General features: G+C 33.3%; 1 protein-coding gene across 2 annotated transcripts; it reads left to right on the top strand.

The window, feature by feature from the left end:
* Positions 1-3,112: 3,112 nt before the first annotated feature.
* On the top strand, positions 3,113-12,256 carry LOC142617912 (uncharacterized). 2 transcript variants are annotated; one of them, XM_075790884.1, is made up of 4 exons: positions 3,113-3,266; positions 3,384-3,437; positions 9,639-10,769; positions 11,125-12,256. In XM_075790884.1, exons 3-4 carry the CDS (start codon positions 9,651-9,653, stop codon positions 12,061-12,063), a joined length of 2,058 nt encoding a protein of 685 aa, XP_075646999.1. In that variant the 5' UTR covers positions 3,113-3,266; positions 3,384-3,437; positions 9,639-9,650; the 3' UTR covers positions 12,064-12,256. The 2 variants fall into 2 exon arrangements, 1 of the variants encoding a protein (XP_075646999.1); XR_012841105.1 differs by lacking the exons at positions 9,639-10,769; positions 11,125-12,256 and adding an exon at positions 4,526-5,100.
* Positions 12,257-27,772: the final 15,516 nt, after the last annotated feature.

Genomic DNA, 27,772 nt, shown 5'->3' with positions numbered 1-27,772 from the left:
TAAAAGTGGCCTTTGCCTCATCAGTCTTCACTAACTTAGCATATCTACCCATTAAGCTTTATGATAAGAAGAAGAAAAATAAACAATGAAGGAGAAACAATAGGAGAAGTGACACACCTCTGAAGAATGCTTAAAACTGCTTCTCGAGAGGTCCTTTTCCTTTAATCCTTCAAAACTCCAAAATGAGCCTTAGCTAGCCCCAAATCTTGCTTTTATAAGGGTAAAAAGGCGCGGTAATTTTCCTGCTCATAAATGAAAGAGCAATTTGAGCCGTACAATGTTGATCTAGCCGTAGAACGTGCGGAGACAAGGAGCCGCCTAACACCATAAATGATCCATCATGGACTCCGAGGCGTCAAGAGCGTGTCATAGGCAACGAAAAGACGTTTGTACGTGTGAAAGCAAAATGCATGTAGGAAGTTCATCCGAGGAGTTAAAACTTGGCCATTAATTTGGAGTCAATAGCCTAAGTTTTAAGGGGCTATTGTGAGGACCTGAGGACATATTGTGAAGCATAAGGAGTAGAGTAGAGTAACAGTTAAGAGCCCGAGGATGAAGTGGGATGTTCCGGAAAAATATGAAAGGTAAATTGGTGATGTATTGGATATATTACAAATATTTGGGTTGAGATAGATAACTATGAACGCTGCATTGAATGTTCTGCACCAAGCTTTCTAGCTGCATTGAATAAGGAGTACCAGCTTTATCCGTTGCATTAATGTGGAGGTGACCTGAACAGTACAAGGCACAGAGTAAGAGCTTCTCTCCATTATCGACTACAAGGGAATGGACAAGTGTCAATAAATGAGGTTGATTAGGTGAGAGATGAAGGGCTGAGATAACAAGGGCAAGGAGTATAAATAAGAGAGGTGGAAGCAAAGAGGAGGGGGGCATGAAAAGTGAGGTGATTAGGGCATATAATCAGAGCGCCACGAGCTTTATTGTTGGTACCTTCTCTACAAATTCATTGTTTTGGGCCTTGAATTATTAAACGTAAACACTGTTGGGCTTGTGCAAGATTTTTGGTCCTTACAGGTATCATTTAGATTTCTTTTTAATAAAAAAAGGATAGGTCTTTTGTCTAATGTCTTGTGACACTAGACCAGTTACGATCATGATACGTGTCCATTTTCAAATATGTGTCATGATTGCAGTGGGTTTAGTGCACTGAAAACATTGGATAGAAGCCATGACCAAAAAAAAAAGGTATCATTTAGATTTAATCCCTTTCGTTAATCTATGTTGTTGTGGTAACTGTGACACCTAAAAGCCTACCAGATCACATGTATTAATTTATCCAATTAAATTATGTCAAATAAGTTAATTAGCCCATATATATCACTTAAATAGCCTAAAAGAAACTTTAAAATAATTCTGTAATAGAAAACATAAATTAATAATATTTAAAAAAAAAATCATTTCTAGCCTTTTATTAGCATTCAAAACATTTTCCTAGCATATTTAGCTAATGAGTGAGCTATCATATTTCCTCATCTTTTCACCAAGTTGATAGAATTAAACAGCCTGCAATTCCCTAACATTACACCTAATATCCTCGTAGATTAATGGAGTAATTAATCGTTGGTGTAATACCCTCATTTTTATAATCACCATTATATTAATTTATTATTATTATGGAAAATTTTGAGTACAATACTTAGATGATTTTTCTTAAGTTCTTCTCTTAAATTTACCTACGTGGCAGCTCTTAACTAACAATACACCTCCATCTCATAATAAAAAGGCCACATAACTGAATTTTAAGAAGGGAACTTAAAGACAGTATCTATGTACCATACTTAAGTTTTGTCCTTATTATTATTATTATTATTATTATTATTATTATTATTATTATTATTATTATAGAGTTGGGGTGATGTACATATATGAGATTAATGTCGGTAACATCAGCACGCAACATCAGCATGCACGGTAAGATGGGAGTTGCAATTATACAATAAATTATATATTCTCATACATCTTATGGGTTTACAACTCCTTATTTTAAAAGTTATATCATAGTCTTTTTTTTTTTTTTTTTTTTTTTTTGAGAAACCATATAGTCTTTTTTTGACTTTCAATAATCAATATTAGCTTAATGGCTAAGCTATGTTATTTATACACTTTTTATTTATTTATTTTATATATAATATTTTATGGAAGACCAGCGATTTCAATCAGGTAATGATTTTCCAATAATCTTATATACATTGGTTAATTCATACTAGCATACATTTGAACCCCATGTCACTACCAACCATATAATATTTTAGTTTATTTCCTCGTTAATCTAACTGAGGAAGGAATTGACACCCCCTTAAAAAAAAAAAAAAAAAAAAAAAAAAAAAAAAAAAAAGAGGAAGGAATTGACAGATAAGAAAATTGACCATGACATTGGAAATATTGCCAATTAAATTTAAGAAAGGTATGAGCAGTACAGCATTAAACTATGAAGTACTAAATTGTGCATACATTTATTTCTTATGCCTCTCTCAGCAATATTCCCATCTCTCATATAATTGCATTTGTTCATCTTGGGCCCTTGGCAGACAAACTAGATATAGATAAATAATTCCTTTCTGTATCTTTCTTCTTCTTCTTCTTTTTTAGGTAGAAATCTGTTTCTTTATCAATGCATTACAAAATAAGGGATACTCTTATTTTTTTCCCTAAATCCATTATATTCTTCATATGTTGTTGCGCCTGTATTCCTCTTAACTTAATCAAGGGCTCTGCCGTTTGACCAAAAAAATACCAATCCTCAACTTGTAATATTTTAAAGTCTTACTAATAATTAGGTAGATAGAGAGATATGCATATATATTCCATTCAAACTATCTTTCTTATCTTCTAGTTAATTAAATATTTTTCATTGATCATCTTATAGATTCATTATTGTCATGGTTATATAAGACAGTCGAATCAAAAAATTGAATCTCTTTCTTCTCTTAGTTAAGTGTATGGTTTAGTTTAGAAGCCTAGATAAGCCTGCCATTCCTTTAAAATGGAACACTTGCTGTGAACTTAGAGGTGACCCCCCTCAAGTGTCAATTTTTTATTCACTAGCAATTGTTGAATTCTTCCTTCCTCTCTCTTTCCACGAAACTGTTTTCTTCCTGCGCCTATAAAAGCCGCGGCCCTGTAGATTAATATTCTTTGTGACATACTCTCTAAGCCCTAAATCTCTGTCTCATTCTCTTCTCTTCTCTTCAATCTTTGTCTTCAGAGAATTGTCCCTATATATGCGTCTGTATCAAGAGGATAAGGTAAGCATGTTAAGCTCAAACTTCTAAGAATATTGACGAGTATATATATATGTGTGTGTGTATAATTTGTACTCACCTCCCACATATCACTAATGACTTTGTTCTTGATTTTTGTAGGATCTATACAAGCGCTACTAGGCTTAAGCCCTTGCTCATCTTATCAAACTCTGGGTAAGCTTCACTCTACTTTTTCTTTATATTGGTTTAGATCATACTACGATTGAATTCCTGTTGTCATTAGTATAACAAGAGATTCAAGATTTATATATATTTATCATTCCTTATTTACTTGATGATTGTTTGGATTTGCTTTGGGAATTACTGCTTATACAGATCTCACTTTTTTTTCCCTAATAGTAAATAAGGGAATTCGATCTTTAGATGTCACTAAGCTATATTATTTTCCACTTTGAAATTGATTTGATTTGATTTGATTTATATATATATATATATATATATATATATATATATATATTCAAGGTTAATATTTATTTATCATTCCTTATTTACTTAATGATTGTATGGATTTGCTTTGGGAATTACTGCCTTTTACACATTTTTGTTTTTTTTTTCGTATATCAGGGTGAATTTTAGATGTTACTAAGTTATATGACTTTTGACTTTTGATTTGATTATATATATATTGGGAAGGAGAGAAGAATTAAATTAGATGGATCAAATTAGTGATTAGAGAAGAGAATAAGGGTCAATTAGGCTACAAGCCCGTAGGCACTAGCTAGCATCTCTCTTTTAATTCTTCCATTTTCGTTTCTTTGTGTTTGAATTTTAGAATATTATCTTTAAGTTATTAAAATAAAGTTAGATCATATAGAAGAGTGAGAACGGTAGGGGGGGGGGGGTAAAGTAATAGAAAATTAAGTTGTGTATGAGATGAATTGAGGAAATTTTCGATTTTAATGGAAAGGATGGTTGCAAAAGAGGAGAGCTTTTTAGGGTAGTGGGAGTTCCGAGAGTTGAAGGCGGGAGACGGTAGATTAATGTATTTTTGGATGAGGATTTTATTGGAGATTTGGTCAGTTTTGGGTGGGATAGTTGATGAGGATCAAGTGTGGTTCGAGGGGAGGATCTTTCTTATCCTTCTATCTAGAGGTAAATCAAGAGGAGTTTTACATGATGAACCCAAATGGTACAAGAGGCCTTAGCTCTTTTTCGTTTCCAACTTTACCTATTCCTTTAGAAACAAATTTCTTGCCCTTTTTTTAATTTAATTTTATTTCTTTCATAAAATTTTGTAATAGACACATGAATGCATGAGAAACTGGATTGGACCGGTGTGTGAGGCACATGGATGGTGACCAAAAGGGTAGTCGGACGATGTTAGAGCTGCAGTAGCACCAATGGCTAGACAATGTGAGGTGCATAAGGCATGAAAGCAGGAGCCTTTTTACGATGAGGTTTCCAATGCTATGTAGATCATCTATTAGCTAATGAAACAATGTCATTTATGTCTCAATGAAAATGGTGGGAGAAATAGTGTGGCACAACAATGGATTCATCCGTAAAGAAGGCACTTGTATGAGACAATGTCAAGAATGTGACAATGTTGTGCAGTGATGAAATCATCAATAGGAACGCACGTCAAAGTTTGAGAAATAAAACAAGGGTCATTAACTTTCAAAATATTAAAAAGAAATTAAAATAAAAGAAGAAGATGGATTCCACTTAGTTTAATTGTAAAATATTTCTATTATTATAAAGAGGTTGCCATAGATTCAAATCCTCTACTATTAAAAAAAAGGTAAAAAAGAAAAGAAAAGATGAGTTACAGAAAGAATAGAGGATTAACATATATGATTTATGTCAAAATGCAAAATTCACCCTTTAAATTTCATTACTTTTAATTTCAGTTCTTTAAGTTTGCATTTTGTCATTTCAGTCCCCTAAGTTTAGTCCTCCTTAATTCAGCCTTCCGTTAACATTCCATCCATTTTAGCCGTTAGCCTGCTCAAAACTACATGTTTTGTCCTTAATTTAATATTTAATATATATTTTATTATTTATTTCTTAATTTAAAAAAATGTTAATTAAAAAAATAAGAAATTAAAATAACACTCATCCTCATTTGAAGAACACGAATTGGACAAAAGAACACAGATTGAACCTCGGATAAGTCCAGCTCTTCAATCATCTTCTTCAGTCTACACCAGCTCCAACAACCCTATCCAAAGCCTCATCTTTGACTGTAGTATCCAGATCTAGAACATGCCCATCTCCACCATCTTCATACCCAACAACCCCATCTGGCCATCCCTCCTAAAGGGCTGAAACATATATAGGCATTTTCAAAATCCCCTTTTGAAACTAAAAACCAAACCAAATATACAAAGCACCCACCCCAAATCACTGAACTAACAAGACCACTCTTCAAGGCACATTACATCTAGCTTGCACATGAGAGGTGAAAAGATGGGATAAAAGAGAGAATATAAAGGTCGTGAGTGGGTGGGTTTCAAGTCGTGCTCTTCGGATGGGGAGGGCTGCTATGTTAATTTCTGGGGGTTTTTTTTTGTAATTAATATTTTTATAAAAAAATTAAGAAATAAATAATAAAATAAATATTAAATATTAAGTTAAGACCAAAACGATGTAGTTTGGGGAAATTTAATGGCATGAATTGATGGAATGATAATAGATTGTTAACGGAGGACTGAATTGAGGAGATTGAAATTTAGAGGACTGAAATTATAAATTGCAAACTTAAAGGACTAATATGAAAAGTGATGAAATTAAAGGGTGAATTTTACATTTTAGCCTATAATTTAATTTAACCTACTTACTGTATAAAGTCCTAAATGGTTAATTTATAAAGCAATATACATCCAATGGGATGCAATTTTTTTTCCCCGGGGGGGGGGGGGGGGGGGGGTGTTGAAAGCCTATTTACATATTTGTTGAAACTTAAGGTGAGGCTTCCCTATAAGCTAATGTTATTGGTGCCACATCATATGTAAATATATCAAACTCTTGCAATATCTTACAATCCTACTTATAAATTGTCCCTAATTTGGATTCAAAAAAAAATTGTCCCCTTTTTTTTTTTTTTTGTGTGTTAGTTGCCCCTAATTTAGTTGGCTAAACCTTACCTAAAAAAATTGAATAAAATTTCCAAATTATTAATTTCTTAAAATAATAAAATCAAACATATTTGGAGCATTTCTTCTTGATATTGAAAAATGGAATTATCTAAAAAATTAGAGTTAATGATGGAAGGCATACATAGATTTGCCATCGGTCTTTTGTTGACCCCTGTTACTACCGATCCCATTGATAACTTGCCCACCATTTGTTTTTTTTGTTGACCTCCGTTAGTCGCACACCTTCTCTTTTCTTTTACTAAGCATAGTCACGTATGCTTGTTACCAAGTGGGGAATTAAAGAAATTGAATTTGTGCAAATTTCTGAAGTTTTATGCGTAGGATGGCTGTCATTATATGTCCAAGTAAGCCTTATGCCCTTGGGGTTAAAGGCTTAATCCCATCTACCATTGGTGGGTAGTCAATTTTTGGAAAATTATAAATAAATAAATAAATAAAAGAGAAAGAGAGAGAGAGAAAAAAAAAAAGAAAAAGAAAAAAAAAAGCCATATCTTTCTCTTTTTACATTGAGTTCAGCAACTCAGATCATGGATTTCCTTTTAAATGAGATGATGAGAGAGTTTTGAAAGATTCCTCTCAGTTTTTCCCTAGCTCAAATATTGTACCAAGTTTATGAAGGTTTGCTTTTCTTTTGGTTGCAATTTCCTCCGTATATGAGTCTACGTTGACTTTAATCAACCTACCCATGTGCATTTCCGTACAACTATTGACACGTAAAAAGGGCAATATTCTACTGCCAAAATAGGCTTTTGCCCTTTTCGCAAAAAAAAATCAACATGTTACCCTCTTTTCTAAATCAATTAGGGAAATGCCCCTCTTTTAAAACTTAATTTTCTCAAAATCAAGTTAAGCTCTATAATAATGTTTTAAGGAGCCTATAGTGACATTTCAAATGATCAATAGCAGTGTTTTGTAACTCGAGCTTCACGAAGTCGAGTTATAGGTAAAAAAAAAACATGTAACTCGATTTCATGGAGGTCGAGTTACAAAACGCCGCTATAGGTCTTTAAAACGTCACTATAAGCTCCTTAAAACGTCGCTATAGGGCTCTAGAAATATTTTTTTGAAACTCAATTTTGAGAAAGTCGAGTTTCAAAAGAAGGTTATTTCCCTAATTAGTTTGGGAAATGGGGGGCATTTGCCCTTTTTTTTTGTGCGAAATGGGCATTTGCCCATTTTTGCCAATATTCTTGCAATTGTAAAATTTTTAAAATTTTATATATTTATTTTGAAATAAATTAATTGAATTTTGCTACATCATTTTTTTTTTGAAAAGCACGTCATCAATATTTAAATAAAGCTTTGATTATCAACAATTTAGAATATATTTCAATTTTTAACTACTATGTAGTAAAATAAACTACATTCTAAGGATAATATCTGTACCGCATTCATCGTAATTAAACTTAAGACTCTTACCCCTCGAGGCTTTTTCTTAAAAAAAATAAAAAATAAAAGAAAACTTAAAACTTTTACTCTGTAAGGTCATTCAAGACTAAGTCAGAGTCTTCCCAGATGTTCTTGCTAATTCACACATTATTTCACGTGCCACATGCTACTTAGTTCAAAGCTTAAGTTGGTAATCCCGATTATGCCAACTAAAATAATTAAAAAAGAAATGCATGTTTATGCACACTCAGACTCGGTTCATTTATAATCATAAGAAGGTAGATTTAATGTTTTCCACAAGTGGTCAATCGATGGCAATGGAAGGTCATAAAAATAGTGAAATAAATAGAACTTTATAAGTAAAGACATTTCTTAGTCCAAGAGCAGTTATGGAGCTATTATAATTACAATCAGGTAGTGAAGCCACACGAGTAGTCCCCTTCTAATAATATTTTATTTACCCAAAAAAAAAAAGATATTTCAACTTCATTACCAAGCCAATCAATAGAATAGAACATGGAGATCTAGTACAAAAATCACACAATTGAATGAAAAAATAAAATAAAAATTTATCCCTTCTTTTACGAGTAATACAATGATTCATATTGATCAATTTTTTCTATCCATTGTAAAAATAAATATAGCCTGTGTTCTGGTTCAAGTTAAGGCACAACTAGTTTAAAGTGGCTAGTGCAAGTTGGTATTTTTTTTTTTTTTTGGAGAAATAATTACAACATGCTGCTAACTCCAGCTCGAACTCTTTCCTCCCTAGATCTCCAAGTACTTTATACATGGGAAGGTGCCAATTTAGTTACAAGGCCTTTGAAATGTCTACTTAATCTATACATCACAATGTATCACAATATAATCTATACAAGGCCTTTCAATTCAAGCACTTAGTATAGATTATATATTGCTATTCGGTTGCTCCACAATTGTTATATTACCATTGATGCAAGTAACGAATACATGTTAATTTATTTGCTACCCTCATCATTTGTTGATCATAAATTTATTTTGCTTTACTATTGCATGGACCCATAACAAATATGACTTTAATTTTGTTTAATGACCCATGTGTAAGTGAAGTAATAAAGTAATTTAATAATGTTGTGAAATTGTTGAGAATTTTTATGTTCCTATGAGGACTCTTTATTGTTAGACAAAACATTAGGCACTTATATAAAAAGAAATATTGCTACAGTCTCAAAAATAAATTAGAAGGGGAAGGAAGGATCTCTTATAAGGCACAACCCATTTAAAGTGGCTAGTGCAAGTTGGTATTTGGTATATAACGAACTAAAAAGTCTAAATCTTCCTGTCACTTTGAATTTTTATTTTATAATCTATACATCACAATATATCACAATATATTTTTTATTTCCTAATAAAATAGTTAAAATTTGAATTGAAAATGTAAAACCTAACTTCTCCTTTCCCTTTCCTTCAAAATTCAGGTATATTTACCTCTTTTTTTGTAAAAAGGGTTGCATTAAATAACTCTGGTGTGTTTGCATCAATTGCAATCGTTTTCAATTATTTCGGCTGATATTAATTAATGAATCAAACCTATAAAATAATGCCATTTTATTTTTCGATGTTTTTGAAATTTTGAAAGCCTAATTTTGTCGGGTTTTATAAAAAGAAATACAATATCCTAATATCATTTCTATTTTTAAAATAGTGATTTAAATATGTTTTTGGTCCTCAATTTTTAGGAGTCATTTCATTTTAATAATAAGTTAAGAACTCTCTTTTCTTTTCTTTTTTTAACTGTTCAAAATAAATGAATTTTATTTGACAAAGCAAAGCAAAGCAAATTTACATCTTGGCTCAACATCTCTTCTCTTCCCATTTCTCCTTCCAGGTAAAAGACCAAATGGAAAATCGTAGCAACACCATGTGCAGGAACTACCATGTGCATCACCCGGAGAACACAGATGACGAGTACGCTGAACAAGCTTTTTCAAGAAAGAATGGTCGAAAGACCAAGAAATGTTCTTCCTCCGATGAATCAGAGAGTAGTACACTTAACCTCAACTTCAACCTCCGTGCATGCCAGGAAGGTGATGATCATGACATGGATGCAAACAAGTGCCCAACAACTGTTGAGGTTAAGTTTAGCCCCACCGAGCTGGCTCCAATCATTAATCAATTCCGGTACTCTTTTATCATCTATGCCCATGGCAAAATGATAAGCTGTAAGAACCTCTACACACGCCTTGCCTCCCAATTGTCTCTTTTTGGACCTTACCAGATTTTTGATCAAGGTCTTGGATTCTTCTTGTTGAAACTTTCAAATAGTTTGGATCATACCATGGTAGTTTTCAAGGAACCTTTGTCGATCCCAAATTACTGTGTCTCTCTTTTAAACTGGGCTCCAAACTTCAGGCCATCAGAGACCAATATCACACACGTAGATGTTTGGGTACAGTTGCCAGAACTTCCATTAGAATACTATGCTTTTCTGTCTAGAATAGCATCAACTATTGGTGTTAGACTTCTTAAAATTGACCCCATCACTGAAACAAGAAAGATGTGTAAGTTTGCAAGGTTTTGTGTTAGAGTTGATGTAACACGCCCACTTCCTGCTCTTATCAAGATTGGGGAAATATGGCAGCGAGTTAAATATGAGGGATTGGAAATGGTGTGCTCCCAGTGTAGGTGTTATGGACATGTTCATCGTAACTGTCTAGGCCAGTTAACTTCTGCTACCACCAATGCTTCTCGAGGTCAAGCCTCTACAAGCAATGTTTTGATGAACTCATCTACTGGCCATAGGAAATCAGATGCATCAAAGATTGTGATGTCCGAGAGTGGCAGTACCACAAGTGATGATAGTCCTCGGCATCAAGTTCGTCCTTGCAAGGATCTGCACCAGCACCATCAAAGAGAAATTTCGGGACCACAGCGACTTCCACTTGTTCAGAATCAGAACATAGCAACTGGAACTGAAAGCAATCTTGAGCTGATTGATCAACCCAAGTCTAGAGCTTCTGTAAGTTTAATCTTTCGAAACTTTTTGGTGATTCAAATATCTTGTTGAGATGTTAATGGTCTCACTATTTAGTTTCCCTTTTTATGATAAATTATATAGAGGGATGTTAGGGATATTAATATGATAGAAATTACAAAAAATTGGTTCAAATATTCATTTATTATGTTATTGAAGTTGCATTAATCACATAAATTGGTAATAGCTTTAATACTATTTTTCAACTATATGATGCTGTTTAATATCAATTGTAGGCACTTGCCTATTAGTTTTGCGTAATTGCATTACTTTCTGTGATATTTACTCATCCTTTATTGTGCTATATAACTCTTCTGACAAAAGCTCTACTCATCTTAAGGTGATTGCTGAATCCAACACACGATCGATGCAAAGAATGACTCCCTTACCTGGAGAAGGTACTTCCTTGTCTCCGACAAAGGAAGGAACACAAATCCATCCAGCTCATAAGGACATACCATCTTCTATGACTGAGTCATTGAAGCCTGAAGAAGGGTTTCCAGATGAATTCTCCATTGCAGCTTCGTCTAACACTTTGCCTCAATATTACACTCAACACCTGTGCCACCAACCAGCACATGAAATGGTCAAAAAAGCATTCCACTCTATACCAACACAGCTACATCCGAAGCAGCCACAGACCTCTTCCTCAGTGACTGCCTTGCCTCGACCTTCTCCGATGGGAAAGGAAAGCATTCAGCGAAACTCCAAAGGGATACATCAGCCAAAAGAAAAGGAGATAAGCAACACACCAGTAATGGAAGTCAGCACAGACATTCAGCCTACTCTTTACAGCATCAAACCAGAGGTTGCGAGTCTTGACATTGGTGTCTCAGAAACTGGGATGACAAACCAGCATGTAATAAGATTTCTGCCAAGATGCCCAGCCGATTCAGAAACTGTGTCACAATCTAATTTGGAGAAACTACTATATGTTGGGGCTGAGCCTAACAACATCATTCTCATCCAAACATTGAAATGTCTTCAGCAGCATAAAAATCTCTCCATGGTACTGCTTTTTGGAAAAAGAAGTATTGGCAATGATGTAATTCAGGCTTTAGAAAAAAATAAGCTCACTGGTTCATACTACATAGACTCGGCTGTCTTTGATGATGGAGTATGGCTGTTTTGGAGGAAAGAAGATGTGGAAATTGACGTAAGCACACCCAAGTACTCACACCAGATTAATGCAAGCGTACGTTTCCTTCCTCATCGAAGCAATACAATGCGATGTGGTACGGCCAAATCTTCTGAGTCAAATGCCCCATATGCAAGATGATACTACTCAATCACTCTGATGCTGTGAGAGGGACAAGCTCAAGAGTCCATCGGTTTTTGAAAATTTTTATATTTTCTATTGCTTCTTTGTTTCTAGCAAGGACTTGAAATTCATCCTGTTGGCATGATAATTGTGTCTAGGCAAGGTTTTTGTAGAGAGTTTACATGCAAAAGCACCTCCTGCTCGTAAGCTGAGGGGGGTGAGGAAATTTTAAGGAAATTTTTTGAGAATCATGTTAATTTGATACATATAATATGTAGTACTTGTAAATCTTTTTGCCATCGTCATAATAAATATTGAATAAGTTTGTGGATATAGCCATAGTTTTGGGTGAACCACATAAATTTTGTGTTCTTGTACGTTCTTTGGTATTTTCTTTTTAAATCATGTTTTTATTTAGCATATCTTAATTAACTATAACTTATTCTATAAGTTTGTTTACCTTAATATGAAAACGTTAATTTAATCCGTTTTAATAATCTTGTTGAAATCTAGATGATTATCATTATGAAGTAACTAAATCAACTAGACACTTCTTAAGCTGAAAGGTTTTACATATGCCATTCACTTAGAGGCTTGTGTCTTTGTCAACCGATCCTATTTTATGATAAATGGACTATCTTCAGTTTCATGGCACGACTTACAAGTACTAATGGATTGTTCATTTTAGTAGCAATTCATGCACTGTTCATCCATATGGTGGTCCTTTTTTAATTGCAGTTCATCTAACAGCTTCATAATTCATATACTTGTATGCAAAGAGCTCCTGCGGAACTGTTTCGTTGATTAAAGCCCATCATATAACTTATCATCAACTAATAGTCATTATTAAAGCTTGTTAATCCGAATGTTTCTCAACTCTTTGTGGTAGCTTGCTTTGCTTGTATATCTAAGGCTACCATTGACTATTTGCTTCCAAGTCATATTTAAATATTCAGTTTCGAAATTGCACAATGTTAAGGTCCCCTACACCAACATTAAAACTGAGCTCGTAAAGGATAAGCCGACTAATTCACTGATAAACAACATTAGTATAGTACTCCTTAAAGTTGGGTTTTATTCAGTCTGTGAGATGGAGATGATACGAATTTAGGGACGGACTGATCATTTTCTAAGGTTTTCCCATATGTGAATTAACATTGAATGCCAAGTGTACTTTTGAAAAAAATAAAATTAAAAAAAAAAAGAAAAAGATCCACGTCAGATACAGTAATGCTGAAGGGAAAAAAAAAAAAAAAAAGTCCCCAATGCTCCAATTAAGACGAAGATGTCCTCCATTCTTTGTGGTCATGCCCGTATCTAGTACAAGTATGGGATGGTGATCCGCATTGGAACTTCAGAAGGCATATCAGCTTCGAAAGTTTTCCACAGCTGCTATCTCATGTCCTAGAATCTGGGTGTAATGCTGAACTGACTACAACAAAGTTAATTTTTTTCGAGGGTCATAACCCTTGAAAACAGTATTAAAAGCCCTCCAAAAATATTATTTTGAGGGTTTAATTGACTCTTGATGACCGTTGAAACAAATTTCTTCAAAACAGAAATTTCTACAGCCTTCGTGCCCCTTAGAACCGAAATTTCAACCGCCTACATGACCCTCAAAACAAATGTTTTATCTTTGTTAGAGATCGGCAACCTTCGAAAAATTAAGGGGATAAAAGAAAAATAACCTTTTTTTGAGGGTCTCCCAACCCTCAAAATAAGGTTTTTTTCTTTTAAAAAAAAAATAAAAATAAAAACCCACATAGACTTTAAAGAACCATATATTAAAAAATCTATACTATACCAAAACATAAATATCAAAACAAAATTCAATTAGCTTTCCAAGTTACTAAATTCTTCTTTCTAAAAAAAAAAACTTACTAAATTCTTCATTCTTGAAGTTTATGTAGACATTTTCACATTAACATAAAGGAACTTAGTATTTTAACTAGATAAAGGAGAAAAAAAAAAGAGGAAGAAGAAGAAGAAGAGAAAAGAATTAGTACAAGAACCATGCATGATCAAAATCTTAATCTTAATATTATAATATTTCTATGCAAAATAACCTGATTTACTAATGTTTAAAGGATTCTGTCTTCTCCTGATACTTCTCAAAAACTGATGCATAGCCACCAACTTTCCATTGCATTAAGAACCGCAAGGAAATAGACAAATTAATGAATCATGCACTTGTTAAATGGTTGAGGTGTTTGATTGAAAAATTGTCATACAATGAAGTCCATATTGACATGTGATTTTCAAAATGTAACATATTTCTGAAAAAGCAAATTAAGTAGCATAGTTCAGTTCATGAATTATTACCTTGACCACAGGTGTCTAACACACAAGTACACACAGTTACCCACTATGTTTTGAACTTAATCAACTTGGCTTGAAAGTTTTCTGAGAAATGTGTGAAAGGAAAATCAGAGAAATGCAGAGAAACCAAAAGTTTTCTTAAGTTAGATTTTGATTCAATAAATCCTAGAAAAAAAAAATTCTAATTCAATAAGGGAGAAGGAGCACGGAGAATTGACACATACTATAGGAAAATTGGGCAATACTGCCATGAGCAACACACTTGGCATCTGCACTGAAATTAAAGGAAAACATAAATTTGAAAATGATGGAGAAATTAAGCAGTATCTGATATACATTTTCGAAATTAATGAAATGCCCAAGGACACCACTATCTTGCCTAATACCACAATAGAAAACAAAACTGATATTAGGACTATTATGTGTTCCATTCAAGTGGAATACCACCAAAACTTTTCTTACACTGTTTGGTAAGCTTGAACCAAGACGTAGAAAATTCTGAAGCATGATTTGTAATAAAATTGACATCAAGAGGCAAAAAATTCAAACATTGTATTAGTATTAAACTTCTTGAACTCATTCTCTAGTAGGGAAGGTGTGACATTCAAAGGGAGGCCTTTTTTGTAGATGGAATAACCTTTGGCTGGCCATAAAACGCAAAGTATATATATTAACTAGATTAATACACCCATATAGAGTAAACAACAATAACTAATGGAACAAGTTATAGTGCATCCATCTACTCCATCATGTAAAACATAACAGGAGAGGTCAAAGGTAAAGGAAAAAGGAAGAACATATCACCAAGGCAAAATCGATGAACAATAGCACAACATAATTGCACCTTGCAGAGAACTTGCTCAATTAAACCAAAAACTCAGAAACATAAACAGCATATCCTAGTCATAACAAAGTCCAATAAATTATTAAACAGCCTTAGATTTAGTATGTAAATGAGAATAAACTCATATTTACACCAACAGGATCTAAGAAGTTCTAAATTCAACCAATGAAAGAAGTTATGGCCCATTCATCTGCTCAATCATATCAAGAATAACAGAGAAACAGAAAACAGATCAGCCCAGAATAACATAGATGTATACCTTGATTGCACTTTGCACAACACTTGCCACCTCAAATTCCACAAAGCCAAAACAAAATCCATGTTGTATTGACACATGGAGAATAATTATATGCTCAGGGAACAGCTAACAATGAACAACATAAACTTGATTAACATATGACATACCTTTTGGCTTCTAATTTGAATACCACCATTCTTAATAGGTCCAAACTTTTTGAACTCATTCTCTAGTAGGGAAGGTGTGACATTCAAAGGTGAACTTCTTGAACGCAACGTATACATATTAACTAGATTACACCCATATGAGTAAACAACAACAACCATGATGCAGATCATAATATGAGTTAACTAGCAGAAATAAAAGTCAACAATATCAAACTGCACACCTTCATAATCCTTATTACTACTATTTTGATTAGCATATGTGCTGGAAGCCGGTGTCCCTGATTATGCTCCAACGTCCAACCCTCTCCTTGGCAATGTGTGATAGCAAGTTCTTTATCATAATGCAAGGATGGTTCTGTGCATCAGTTGGGATTTATAGAGAAACATAAATATAATGATCACTAGTTGGGATTAAAATGAGAAACACAATATGACTATAATGTTTGTAGAATCCACATGTTGTATGAGAGAGATTCATAGATCATCTCTTACAATGCGCTGGTTTACAACTATTAGGATAGAGGAGATGTAATCTAAAAACTAAACAGATTTGAACATTTAAACTATGAATCCGGTAAAATTTGGTTTCCAAACCAATGACAATTGTATAGGGCTGTATCTTAATTGCATTTACTAAGAAGAAATCGTCAAGAAGTCTGGTGCCAGAGCATGCCTAAATTGTTCAGAGAAAATATAATATATTCTAAATAAACAGTATTTCATACAGGTATACCAAACCCTTGGTTTTTTTAACTTTATCAGAGTTTTAATGTACTTGAAACAATATAGGTAAATAATGAGACTGCATAGCTAATTAGAAGAGGTTACTTCATGTTTGACAAATATATATATAGCTTACAGCTGTTGTAAGGAGGTCAACATTCCAAGTTGCATAGGTAATGTTCCATTGAAATTGTTTGAGCTAAAACTTCTATAACATTATGGAAAGTTTTACGATTAATATAAGTTCTAATAAATTTATTCGGAAAAGGGTTAACAAAAAGAAATCATAAATAAAGGGAAAAGATTAAACCCACTATCTTTTAACTAAAGTATGCTATGATAAACATTTGAGCAGGGCGATCATATCATAAGAAGTCAACCAATGTAATACGAATAAATACAATATAAACCAAAAGATACAAGTTCTCGCAGTTTCCTTGGACACTATATCTATTGAATGAATCTCAACCACAAGAGAGCTCGATTAATCACAAATCTAAAACCAAAATCAATCCTAGCTTGGCCAAGCCAATTTTATTATTTCCTTTCACATCAGCCTGATAAATTAATTGAATATAGAATTACAAAAAGACTTATTATAATAAAAAAAATTGCAAAAAAGAAGAAAAATAAATGAAAGAGAATAAGACAGGGAGGACCTTAATACTCTGAGAACGAAAATGTGAAATTTTCATACAAAATTTTTCAGTCTTGCTTAGAAATAAATCAGTGAGTGTTTATGTTTTACAGTCTTTTTTCGAGGAGTACTGGGAAATCTATAAATTTTAGAGCGAAAACTCACACTGGTGTGCCCGCCATTTTTTTCAACACTTATTTCAAGGGTTATATGTTGACTTATTTTGAAGGCTCTCAATAAGCCTAGTAATAGTCGCCCGCATGTTACATTTAGTGTTTATTTGGACAAATTTTAATAAACACTCGAAAAACAAGAGTCGAAACAGGCCCACTTTTTTGGTAGTGACTCTTTGCAATGGTTGCTTAGACTACCTGGTTGAGATGCAACAAGGTCAGAATAGCACCATCGGACTTCACGTTGGAAGCGCATCAACGTGCAGTCGAGTCTCTGGTGGAATATCGAGCTGCCCAACCAAGGAAGACACCAATGCCAGTCAGAACATGTTCTAGACGGTCTTCGCCTTGCTAGGGAAGTTTACAAGATAAACTTGGATGGCGCCATGTTTAAGGAGGAAGATAGAACAGGTATTGGGGTGATCATTCGTGACTGCCACGTGTAGGCGCACTGGACTACACCTCAGCAGTGTACCGTGGCAGAGAAAATTGGAGTCGCCACCTAGATTAAGTCTAGGCACCATATTGGGCATTTTGGATCAATCACTTACATACATGGGTCCGCATACCAGATTATGGATCTAAAGTTTGGTTACAACTTGGAAAGGTGTTAGGCACCCAAGACCATCCAATTTGTCAGCTGGCCTCTATTATGTATTGCTAGATTATATTTAATTAAAGAGTTCATTAAGAAAGCTCTAACCCTTAACCTACACATACATCATGCACTTAAGGAAATAACATACACAATATATTAAAGATCACATCACAATATAAAAGGAAACAAATACAACACAATCAAACAAAATAAATTAAATATGGAAGGTTGACAATTAGACAAAACACACAAGGAAAAAATATTAAATAAACCAAACATGGCAAAAAGACTCAAACAAACATTGAAAATAATCAAACACAATTAATTAACCTGAATAAAGTCAAACAAAATCAAAGAACACATGAAAAATGATTAAACAAATAAAAACAATATTTTTACACTAATATGGGTCCGGGGTTGCGCACGCATACTCAACTATGCGTAGGCATGGTTGAACCATACGCGCGCATACTCGTTGGATGCGTACGCATCCTTTAGCACAGATCCAAAAAATTACATTTTTATTGATTTAATCATTCAAAGATATAACATGTGAGATCAAGCAAGCATATTAGAAACCCTAAAAAGTAAACTAACATAAAACAAAAACACAAAGCATCAACATAAATGAACAAACATGAAGCAAATCAAAGAGCAGTAAACTACATCAAATAAACATGATTTTTTTTAGAAATAATTACAATGTGCTGCTAACCCCGTAGCTCGAACCCTTTTCCCCCTAGAGCCCTAAGCACTTTGTGCATGGAGAGGTGCCAATTCAGCTACAAGGCATTTGGCATCAAATAAACATGTTAAACTTACATGAAACTAAAATAACAAACCAAGAACAACAAGAATAGATTATAAACATATCAAAAAGATCATAACATCAATCATACATGATGAGAACACTTATGATAACATCAAACAAAGAACCATGTGAATCCATGTGGCAAAGTGAGAAATCATGGAAATGAGACTCACCTTGCTTTGGAATCACAGATTTGAGATAGTTTAACCAACCCCTTAGTACCTACAACATAAATATCAGATTGAGGGAACAAAAATAATTAAAGAACACAACAATAGTTAGTAATCACAACTCAAGAACAAAAGGTTTTGAAAAGGTTTTAGAAAACAAGTTGGAAAATGAACTTTCTGACTTAGAACTAACTAAAGAGAGTTTTTTTATTTGTAAAAAAACGTGCTTAGGTGTTGTGTTAGGGTTTTGAAAAGAGAAAATAGGGTTTTAGAGAAAATGGAGGCAAAAAAATAGCTCTCTCTAGCTAGCTTTTTGATTGGAGGCATAGATGAGCATTTATAAGTTAAAATTAGGGTTTTCAAGGCTTAATAATGGTCTTTGGACATTCCCAAGAGTCTAGGAACCAGCCCACATCAAAGAATGATGTTTTTTTGAAACGTTGTTTGTAAATCAAGATCACGTTTTCACATAGTAGGTGTGAATACCTAAAATACCCTGAAATATATGCTTTTTATCAATGTACCAAAAACTTTAACCTTCTCATATGTTCTTTCTCTTGTTCTTATCCTTTGATCTTTTCATCAATTGCTTCTCCTATGCCATATGCTCACTGTTGGTTTCAAGTAGCAGTCCCTTTTTCTTCGTATTTGTTACAAAAATCTAAGCATCCATTAGGGTAGATAATCATATCCTCTACATCTGCTATTGAACATAGTGGTTTCTCCTTGCAAATGAGAAGTAGCTTTGAGAGTGAAGCAAAGACAAAAGAAAGTTGTTTGAAAAAGAGATAATAAATAAAAATAAATGAATGAATATGAACTGTAGTGAGCAAGTAATCAGCCATCTGTTGCTGAGGTCCTCATATATTGGGCCTTGTATTGTGTGGTGACAAAAAAAACAATGTTATTGATTTCGTGCCATTTCGGCCGAAACGGTTGGAATATTTCGTACCGATAGGAGAATACCTCACATTCCACCTTGGGTCAAATTTCGGCCGAGACGTGAATTCCAGTCGCTACCAGATTTTGCTTGTTAAAAAAAATCTAAAAAAAAAAAAAAAAACTAAAACCTTTGCACATCCAAGAATACAATTCTCATCTTCTTTGGATTCAGCGGTACATCCATTTTTCCTTATAGCTTCCTTACTTATTTTTGTATTTCAAATGGAATCTTTGCTCATTGAGAAAGAGCTCAATAATGTGGGTTCAAATGGGTTCTATGTTTGATTTTGTATATGATTAACCAACATTGTCTATTCTTCCATGTTTGGTTTTTTGTTTCAAAATAGGTTCCTACAAAATTATTGTTCTTTGCAAAGGGCCAAAATCTTCGTCCAATTGGAGAAAGTGTTGAAGCAATCTTGAAATTTAGGTATGAACCCTTGAATATATCTACCTCACACCCACATTTGTTCATAAGTAGCAAATCCTGGAATGACTTAAGTTAACAGTGCTAATAACAAAAACATAGTGTTTTGCTAATAACATAAACATAGTTTTTTGCTAATAACATAAACATAAACGCATATAATTACTTCCATATATAATATAAAATCTAAAACTTTATAAGTATATAACTTGATTTATTTTTATAAAGATAAAAATTAAATAAATAAACATAACATAAACATAAACACAAAAAAGAGAACAATATGCAGGGAAAGATTAAACTCACTATGATCAATCACAATAGAAGGATCTAGTTCCTTACATTCTCGAAGAGCATACTTCTTCCTTGCAAAGTGCTTGAAATCTTCAGGCCGTTTTTTATCTAGGAAATTAATTGGAACACAAAAAAGAAGTAGAATCATGGCTCTTAAGCAATCCTTGGCAGTGTACAGGAGGAGCTTTTTGTATTGAAATAAGACTGCGATAAGCTATGACATTCAAACTAACTTCACTTCAATCACTAAGCGAGAAGATCGGACATTCAAGTTTACAACTCAACTTTAGTTGGCTACTAACTGTGAAATTGCTAGGTATCTCATTGGAGGTCATAAACATTGACTTTATTTGTTACACATGATTCTCTAATTGGATTACTTTTCACCAAGTATCAATGATAGACATCTCATATGTAAGTAATGTTTAATCCAATCACAAGTCGACACATGTGCTGTGAGAACTTACAACAATATTCTCTAATAGAAACCACATTGAACTAAGCTAGCTGCCGTTAAAGTTACCATTACGAACAACGAAAGCCTAATCCATTATGTTCGGAAGAAAATAAATTTAGCAGACATCTTCAGTATTAATTTCTCCTAACAGTTCGTACTGCAAGCCCAGCAAAATTCCCAAACTAAACCTTTCAGTGATTATTACACCATACAAAAAACCCCTACCCTCAATTGCCAAGGACAAAAAGGAAGATACTAATGATAAAATCAATCTTAGAAACTTGGATAGATTTTAAGTTACCAATTAATAAGGTACCAAAAAACCTCGAAACACACATAAGAAATACCAAGTTAGTTACGTTGTTTGCAGGGTAGCTGTAACTTTTGGCAATTTTTGCTAAATTATTCTCAAAAGAAATCATGGTTCCAGAGCTGAATATATTAATTACCAATATGCACATAATTTTGACCCAAAATATGTATTTCAATTTTTCAAAAATGGGAAAGACTTGATGAAAAATCTAAAACTTTATAGGTTTTATAACTAGAATTATTTTTCTGAAGATAAAAATTTAAATAAATAAACATAAACATAAATACAAAAAAGAGAATAAAATGTAGGGAAAGATTAAACTCATTGTGATTGATCACAAGAGAAGGATCTAGTTCCTTACATTCTTGAAGAACATAATTATTCTTGTGTATGATGGCGCTATTACTTAGAATTTTCAGATGGTGGGCATCAAATAAAACTATTTGGTTTGATTATTTATGTTGGTTTGAACTTTGAAGCACTAATAAAATAGTTTTTGTTGGTTTGATGTTGATTTTTTATTTGTTAGGTGATTTTTTGAGATGAACATTACTTGATATTGACCATCATTAGGATTGTGTGGGAGCAATTGATGGAACCATGTTCGCATGTTTGTTCCAATCGAAATCCAAGGAAGGTTTCATGGTCGAAAGGAGGGGATATTACAAAATGTGTTAGTTGCAATTATGTTTGACCTGAGATTCACATATATGTTAGCTGGTTGGGAAGGTAGTGCTCATGATTCTTGTATTTTAAATGATGCACTTAGTAGGCCAAGGGGACTTAAAATACCAAAAGGTATTATATAGATAACTAGCCTTTGTGTTTGGTACTAAGTGAGTTGTCTATCACTTTATGCTGGTATTTTTGTTATGAAAAGAAATGACTTAAGTTGTCTATCACTTTTGCTACAAACTCTAAGCATCCATTAGTGTAGATAATCATTTCATCTACATCTGCTATTAAACACAGTGGTTTGAGAATGGAGCGAAGTCAAAAGAAAGTTGTTGGAAAAAGAGAGAATAAATAAAAATAAATAAATGAATGAATATAAACTGTAGTGAGCAAGAAATCAACCATCTGTTGTTGAGGTCCTCATATATTGGGCCTTGTTATTGTGTGGTGACAAAAAGCAATATAAACCTAATCTTCTTTCTTTCACTTTGTCACTCATTCTCTACTTCTCTTCACTATCTTTGCCGCTTTCTCACTCTCTTGTTCTCTCCTTGTCCCTTAAGAACAAAGATCAGATTTCATTACTTCATTCACAAATTCACATCATTGAAGCTTTAGCTCTCTTCTCCCTCAGCCAAATCAAGTATTCTTTCTCTTCTTCTTTTTTTCCTCTTTTTTTATTATTATAAAATTTTCCCTTATGATTTGTGGTTAAGAACTTAAGAGTAAAGATTATGACTTAAGACTTAAGAACTAAAGATATGTGATTTGTGGTATATGAGATTTTGTTTTTGAAATTTGATTTGTGGTATCTGTGATTTTATAATTTTTATTTTATAGTTTACATACAATTAAATGATGTCCTTTGTTTGTTCATTCACTTCATGCAAATTAAATTAAATTTTAGCTACCGCATTTGATTGGTCATTTGCATTAGAAACATTAATTTTAAGTAAAATATATAAATGTTCAATTAATAGAAATGGCACTTTTTCTTTTATTTTCTGTATTCTATATTCAGATCTTGAATTTGAATATAGAAACAAGTACTCATTTTCATATTTCGTAGTGTTTGCTAAGTTGTTTTGAATACATAATTTGGGTATAGAATACATTATACCCGGATTTGGTCATTGTTTTTTATTTTTTAAAACAAATTAACTTATCTCACTTACACACAATTACATCACTAAATAAAAGTAACTTTGTGTTTCACAATATTTATGAGTATGCCACTGTATGCATATTTATAGAAAACGAAAACACTGAAAAGTTTTTCTCATTTTTTGTGTTCAAATTCAACTTTTAGGATACTAAAAATAAAAACTAAGTACAAATACTAAAACCAAACCAGTTTATTAGTGGTGAGTCCCACAGAAAACTAAAAATGAATACAGAACATATTGAACTTTTTTCTTTATTATTTGTTTTAATTGGGAATCTATGGGTTACCGGTTATGAATTATGGATTTTTACCAAAATTTTCAGACCAAATGATAGTGTGGGATTAAGGAGTTTGTGATTTTAACGACGAGTATTGTAATGCACCTTTTAAAAAATAAATTTAGCGATATAAAACCATTTTAATGCATTGAATTCCTATTTTATAGAATTTATTTATAAGTTGGATCAAGAGCTACACTTATCAATTTAAAAATAATAATAATAAAAAGATCAAGAGCTTTATATCGGGGAATAGATTCAATTCCATTGCCTTAAAATTTTTTATAAAGACGTCTTTTTTTATTTTAATGTTCCATAAGTTTTTTTTATTCATTTTAAATAATAATAATTGTACAAGACATTATTCGTTTTCTTCGTTCTACAACATATAATTGTTAATATATGTTTTAGCTATATAGTATTATTTGCAAATTCAATTTCTGTGATTGGAGTAAATTAAGATTAAATTATATACATACTCAATGCCTTTCTGGTGCATTGCATGGGTTAACGACTAGTTTATATCTATATATTACTAAAAACTGAAGCGTAGCGTTAAATGTTGTTGCGCTCATGTTGTGCCACGTTAGCGGCCATGTCATTTCCAACCTTTTTTTTCCTAAATTTTTAAATAGTTTTTTAAAAATTTCAGAATCATAATAAATCTATGAATTTCAGAATAATAAAAGCCCACTTCTTATCTATTTAATTCCACCATAAAGCCCAAACCCAAAGCCTTTTCAACTTAAAGAAAAAACAGGAAAATTGAAACTGTGAAACTGGGTACACAGCATGGGGAATGGTTTGAACTTTTGCTGTACAGTTTCACATTGTTTCACTTTTACTGTACAATTTCACATCGTTTCAACCTAAGGAAAACTAGAAAGTTTGAAACCATGAAGGGAAGGAATCTGATACCATTTGAAACCATGAAAATATCCCCACCTTCCTGCTTCACGGTTTCACAGTAACGGCTGCCTATCTATCTTCCTTCCTTTCTGTCTTCCTCTCCTCTCAGTGTATGAATACTAACAGAACCTAGATGATTTTGTTAAGGTATCTCTAAATCCCAGTTCTTTTTGTGCTCCATTATTTTGCTTGATGATTTTTGTTTTCCTTTTTACATTTTGTTACTGCCTCTTTCGTGTTGTGGTGTGGATGATTGTTATGCTGAAATTTTGATTGCTGGGGCTTTTAATTGGAGCTTTGAGCTGTAAATTTTGTTACTGCCTCTTTCATGCTGTGGTGTGGATGATTTTTTTGATTGTTGTGGTTTTTAATTGGAGCACTGTTTTGATGGTTTGAAAGACAACCATACGGTTTGAACTTTTGCTATACAGTTTCACATCGTTTCACTTCTGCTATCACTACAACAAAATGTATTTTTACCAACGAAAATTAGTGAGGAAATATTTTTCGTCGCTAAAAATATAGCTTTAGTGATGAAATATGAATTTTGTCACTAATAATGAAAAAAATTATAACATTTAGCGACGAAAAATAAATTCCGTCGCTATTGTGATCTGAAAAATGGGCGCTAGTGGAGGGAAACTTTGGCGCGAGTTTAATTAACTTATAGCGACGAAATATTTCGTCACTAAAAGTTGAAATTTTTAGTGACGAAATATTTCGTCACTGTAGGTATTGCGGTGGATAGTATTAGTGACGAAAATCCTTTCGTCGCTATAAGGAAGAATTAGAGACGAAAAATATTCGTCACTAAAAATAATAATAGTTTTGCACTTATATGTTTTTAGTGACAAAATCACAATTCGTCACTAAAAGTAGGATTTAGCGACGAAATATGAATTTCGTCTCTAAAAATCTTAGCAAAGCCTGGGTCTTTTCGTGACGAAACTGAAATTCGTCACTAAAAACTTAAAAGCCTAATATCAATACCCAGCTAACCACCAAAATATTTCAATAGCCAGTATCATTTTGGTCCAAAAAAAAAAAAAAAACCCAGAGAAGCTCCCAAACCAAAAAAACCCAGGAAGGAGCATCAAGCGTTGCCTCTCACCGTCGTTTCTCAACCGCGACACTCCGGCTCACCGTCGCCTCTCAACCGCGGCACTTTGGCTCACCGATCACGACGCTTCGGCGAGCCAGATCGCGACGCTTTGGCGAGGCTCGCTGTTGGCGACACATCAGGTCGCCGATTATTGGCGACGCTTCAGCTCGCCGACGACTCTTCATCCTTCAGTTCGCGACGCTTCATCCGATGACGCTTCCAGCGACCCTTCGCCTCCCCTTCGTGCCAGTGACCTTTAGACTCCCCTTCGCATCGGTGACCCTTCGCCTCCCTTTCGCACCGGCGTCGGTGACTGTGAGTTTCTTTGGTCTTTCTCTCTAACTAGTCTCTCTCTCTTTTGCTTTTTCATTATTGCCATGGCTGGATTTGTTATGATTTTTGTGTTTTCATTCATTTAATGGAAATGGGTTTTTCTTTTCTGGTCTCTAATCCTTTTATGTTGTCCAAATTGATCTGCTTGATGTTTGACAAAGTGCCTCAGAGAGTTGAGTTTGTTACATGTTGTGCTATATAGTTGACTAATTGAGTTTATGTTAAATTGTCAGGTCCAACATGGTTTAAAATTTGTATTTGTGTAGTACCCTTTGACAATTTTGTTAGAATGGAGAGAATTGTTTGGTTGTCATTTTGCAAGAGAAAAATAAAAATGGGTACTGGAGTTTATTGACAACTTATACTTGTTTTCTTGGTAATGGTTTTTGTTAGTTTCAGAACTAGTCATGTATATGAAAATCTAATCTAAGCAATTCAAACTCATTTTTGAATTAAAAAAAGATAAAATAGAAGCAAGCTCCAGTACTACTCTGCTATTTATACAAGCTTCTTCATAGTCTCATAGTTGATGGTTAAACTCATTGTGTAATGTGTACCTCTTTGAGATGCTAACATATATTTATATGGTTTTTTAAATATCTTAGTTTAAAAAGCATAAAATTAGCAAACAAGAAATTAAAAAATTTAGGCACCACCAGTAAGAAGGAAGTCAGTTAAGGGTCATATTCTTTGATTTGAACTACTACTAATAAGACTATTTTGTTTTTATAGTTATATATAGTTGTTTGTAGTTATAGTAGATTGAACACAAAGCTCATTATGGAATCTGTACTAATTTGTTTGTTCAACCAATTAGTCCCTCCACCAATTATTACCATTATTGCAATTCCCACATTCCTTGTTATTCTTAACTACTTTTGAATTTAGTCTTTAGAGAGAGCCAAACCCAACACTTTGTTTTGAAACAGACATAAGTGAAGTGATTTTAAATGTTGTTGTGAACAAAAACTGGACACTGGTCATATATAATCATAAAGGTAAGATTATTCAAGGGTCTTTTTATGTTTTGCTTTTTTGTACTCCCTTTGGTTGTTATGTGTTTGTTATTGGTTTTGTTTGTGCTTAAGCTTAAGTAGGGAGCTAATTTTGGTTGGACTAAAGCTAACTAAAAGTTATCTTTCTTTTATCTCTAGCTCTCTTTCTCTTTTGTGGGTGAAGAAATTGTGAGGAACAAGGTGAAGAACACAAGTTAACTTTGGATTTTTTCTGAAAGTTGTAAACTTAGCTTGAGCAAAGTAAGTAAATTCTAGTTAAAAACTTGTAAAACTCTACACTTGTGATGTTGGAAACTGGATTTGTGGTGGTATGTTGTATTGGAGCAAGCGGGTGGCTTCCATGGTGTTATAAGGTGGTTTAAACTAATATTGGAAGTGTTTTTCATTTCTTGTAAATTTGAATGGACCTTGTTGATTAGATGCGATGAATAGTACTTCAATGGATTTTAATACTTGTAAACACTCTATACTTGTGATGTTTGTGATTGATTTTGTGGTAGGTTGTTGTGTTGGAGCAAGCGAGTGGCTTGCATGGTGTTATAAGGTGGTTTAAATTCATATCGGGAGTGTTTTTAGTTTCTTGCAAATGTGAATGGACCTTGTTGATTAAATGTGATGGATAATACTTTAATTGATTTTAATACTTGTAAACACTCTATACTTGTGATGTTTGTGATTGATTTTGTGTTGGGTTGTTGTGTTGGAGCAAGCAGGTGGCTTGCATGGTGTTATAAGGTGGTTTAAATTAATATCGGGAGTGTTTTTAGTTTCTTGCAAATGTGAATGGACCTTGTTGATTAGATGTGATGAATAATACTTTAATTGATTTTAATACTTGTAAACACTCTATACTTGTGATATTTGTGGTGATTGATTTTGTGGTGGGTTGTTGTGTTGGAACAAGCGGGTGGCTTCCATGGTGTTTTAAGGAGGTTTAAATTCATATCAGGAGTATTTTTAGTTTCTTGCAAATGTGAATGGACATTGTTAATACTTGTAAGCACTCTATACTTGTGATGTTTATGGTGATTGATTTTGTGGTAGGTTGTTGCATTGGAGCAAGCGGGTGGCTTGCATGATGACGCTCTTATCTATGGGGGTGGTTCATCTTCAAGTTAATACACTTATTGGTTAGT

The sequence above is a fragment of the Castanea sativa genome, chromosome 11 (assembly GCF_040712315.1).
Source record: "Castanea sativa cultivar Marrone di Chiusa Pesio chromosome 11, ASM4071231v1".
Taxonomy (NCBI): Eukaryota; Viridiplantae; Streptophyta; class Magnoliopsida; order Fagales; family Fagaceae; genus Castanea; species Castanea sativa.
This window is presented reverse-complemented; position numbering and strand designations above follow the sequence as displayed.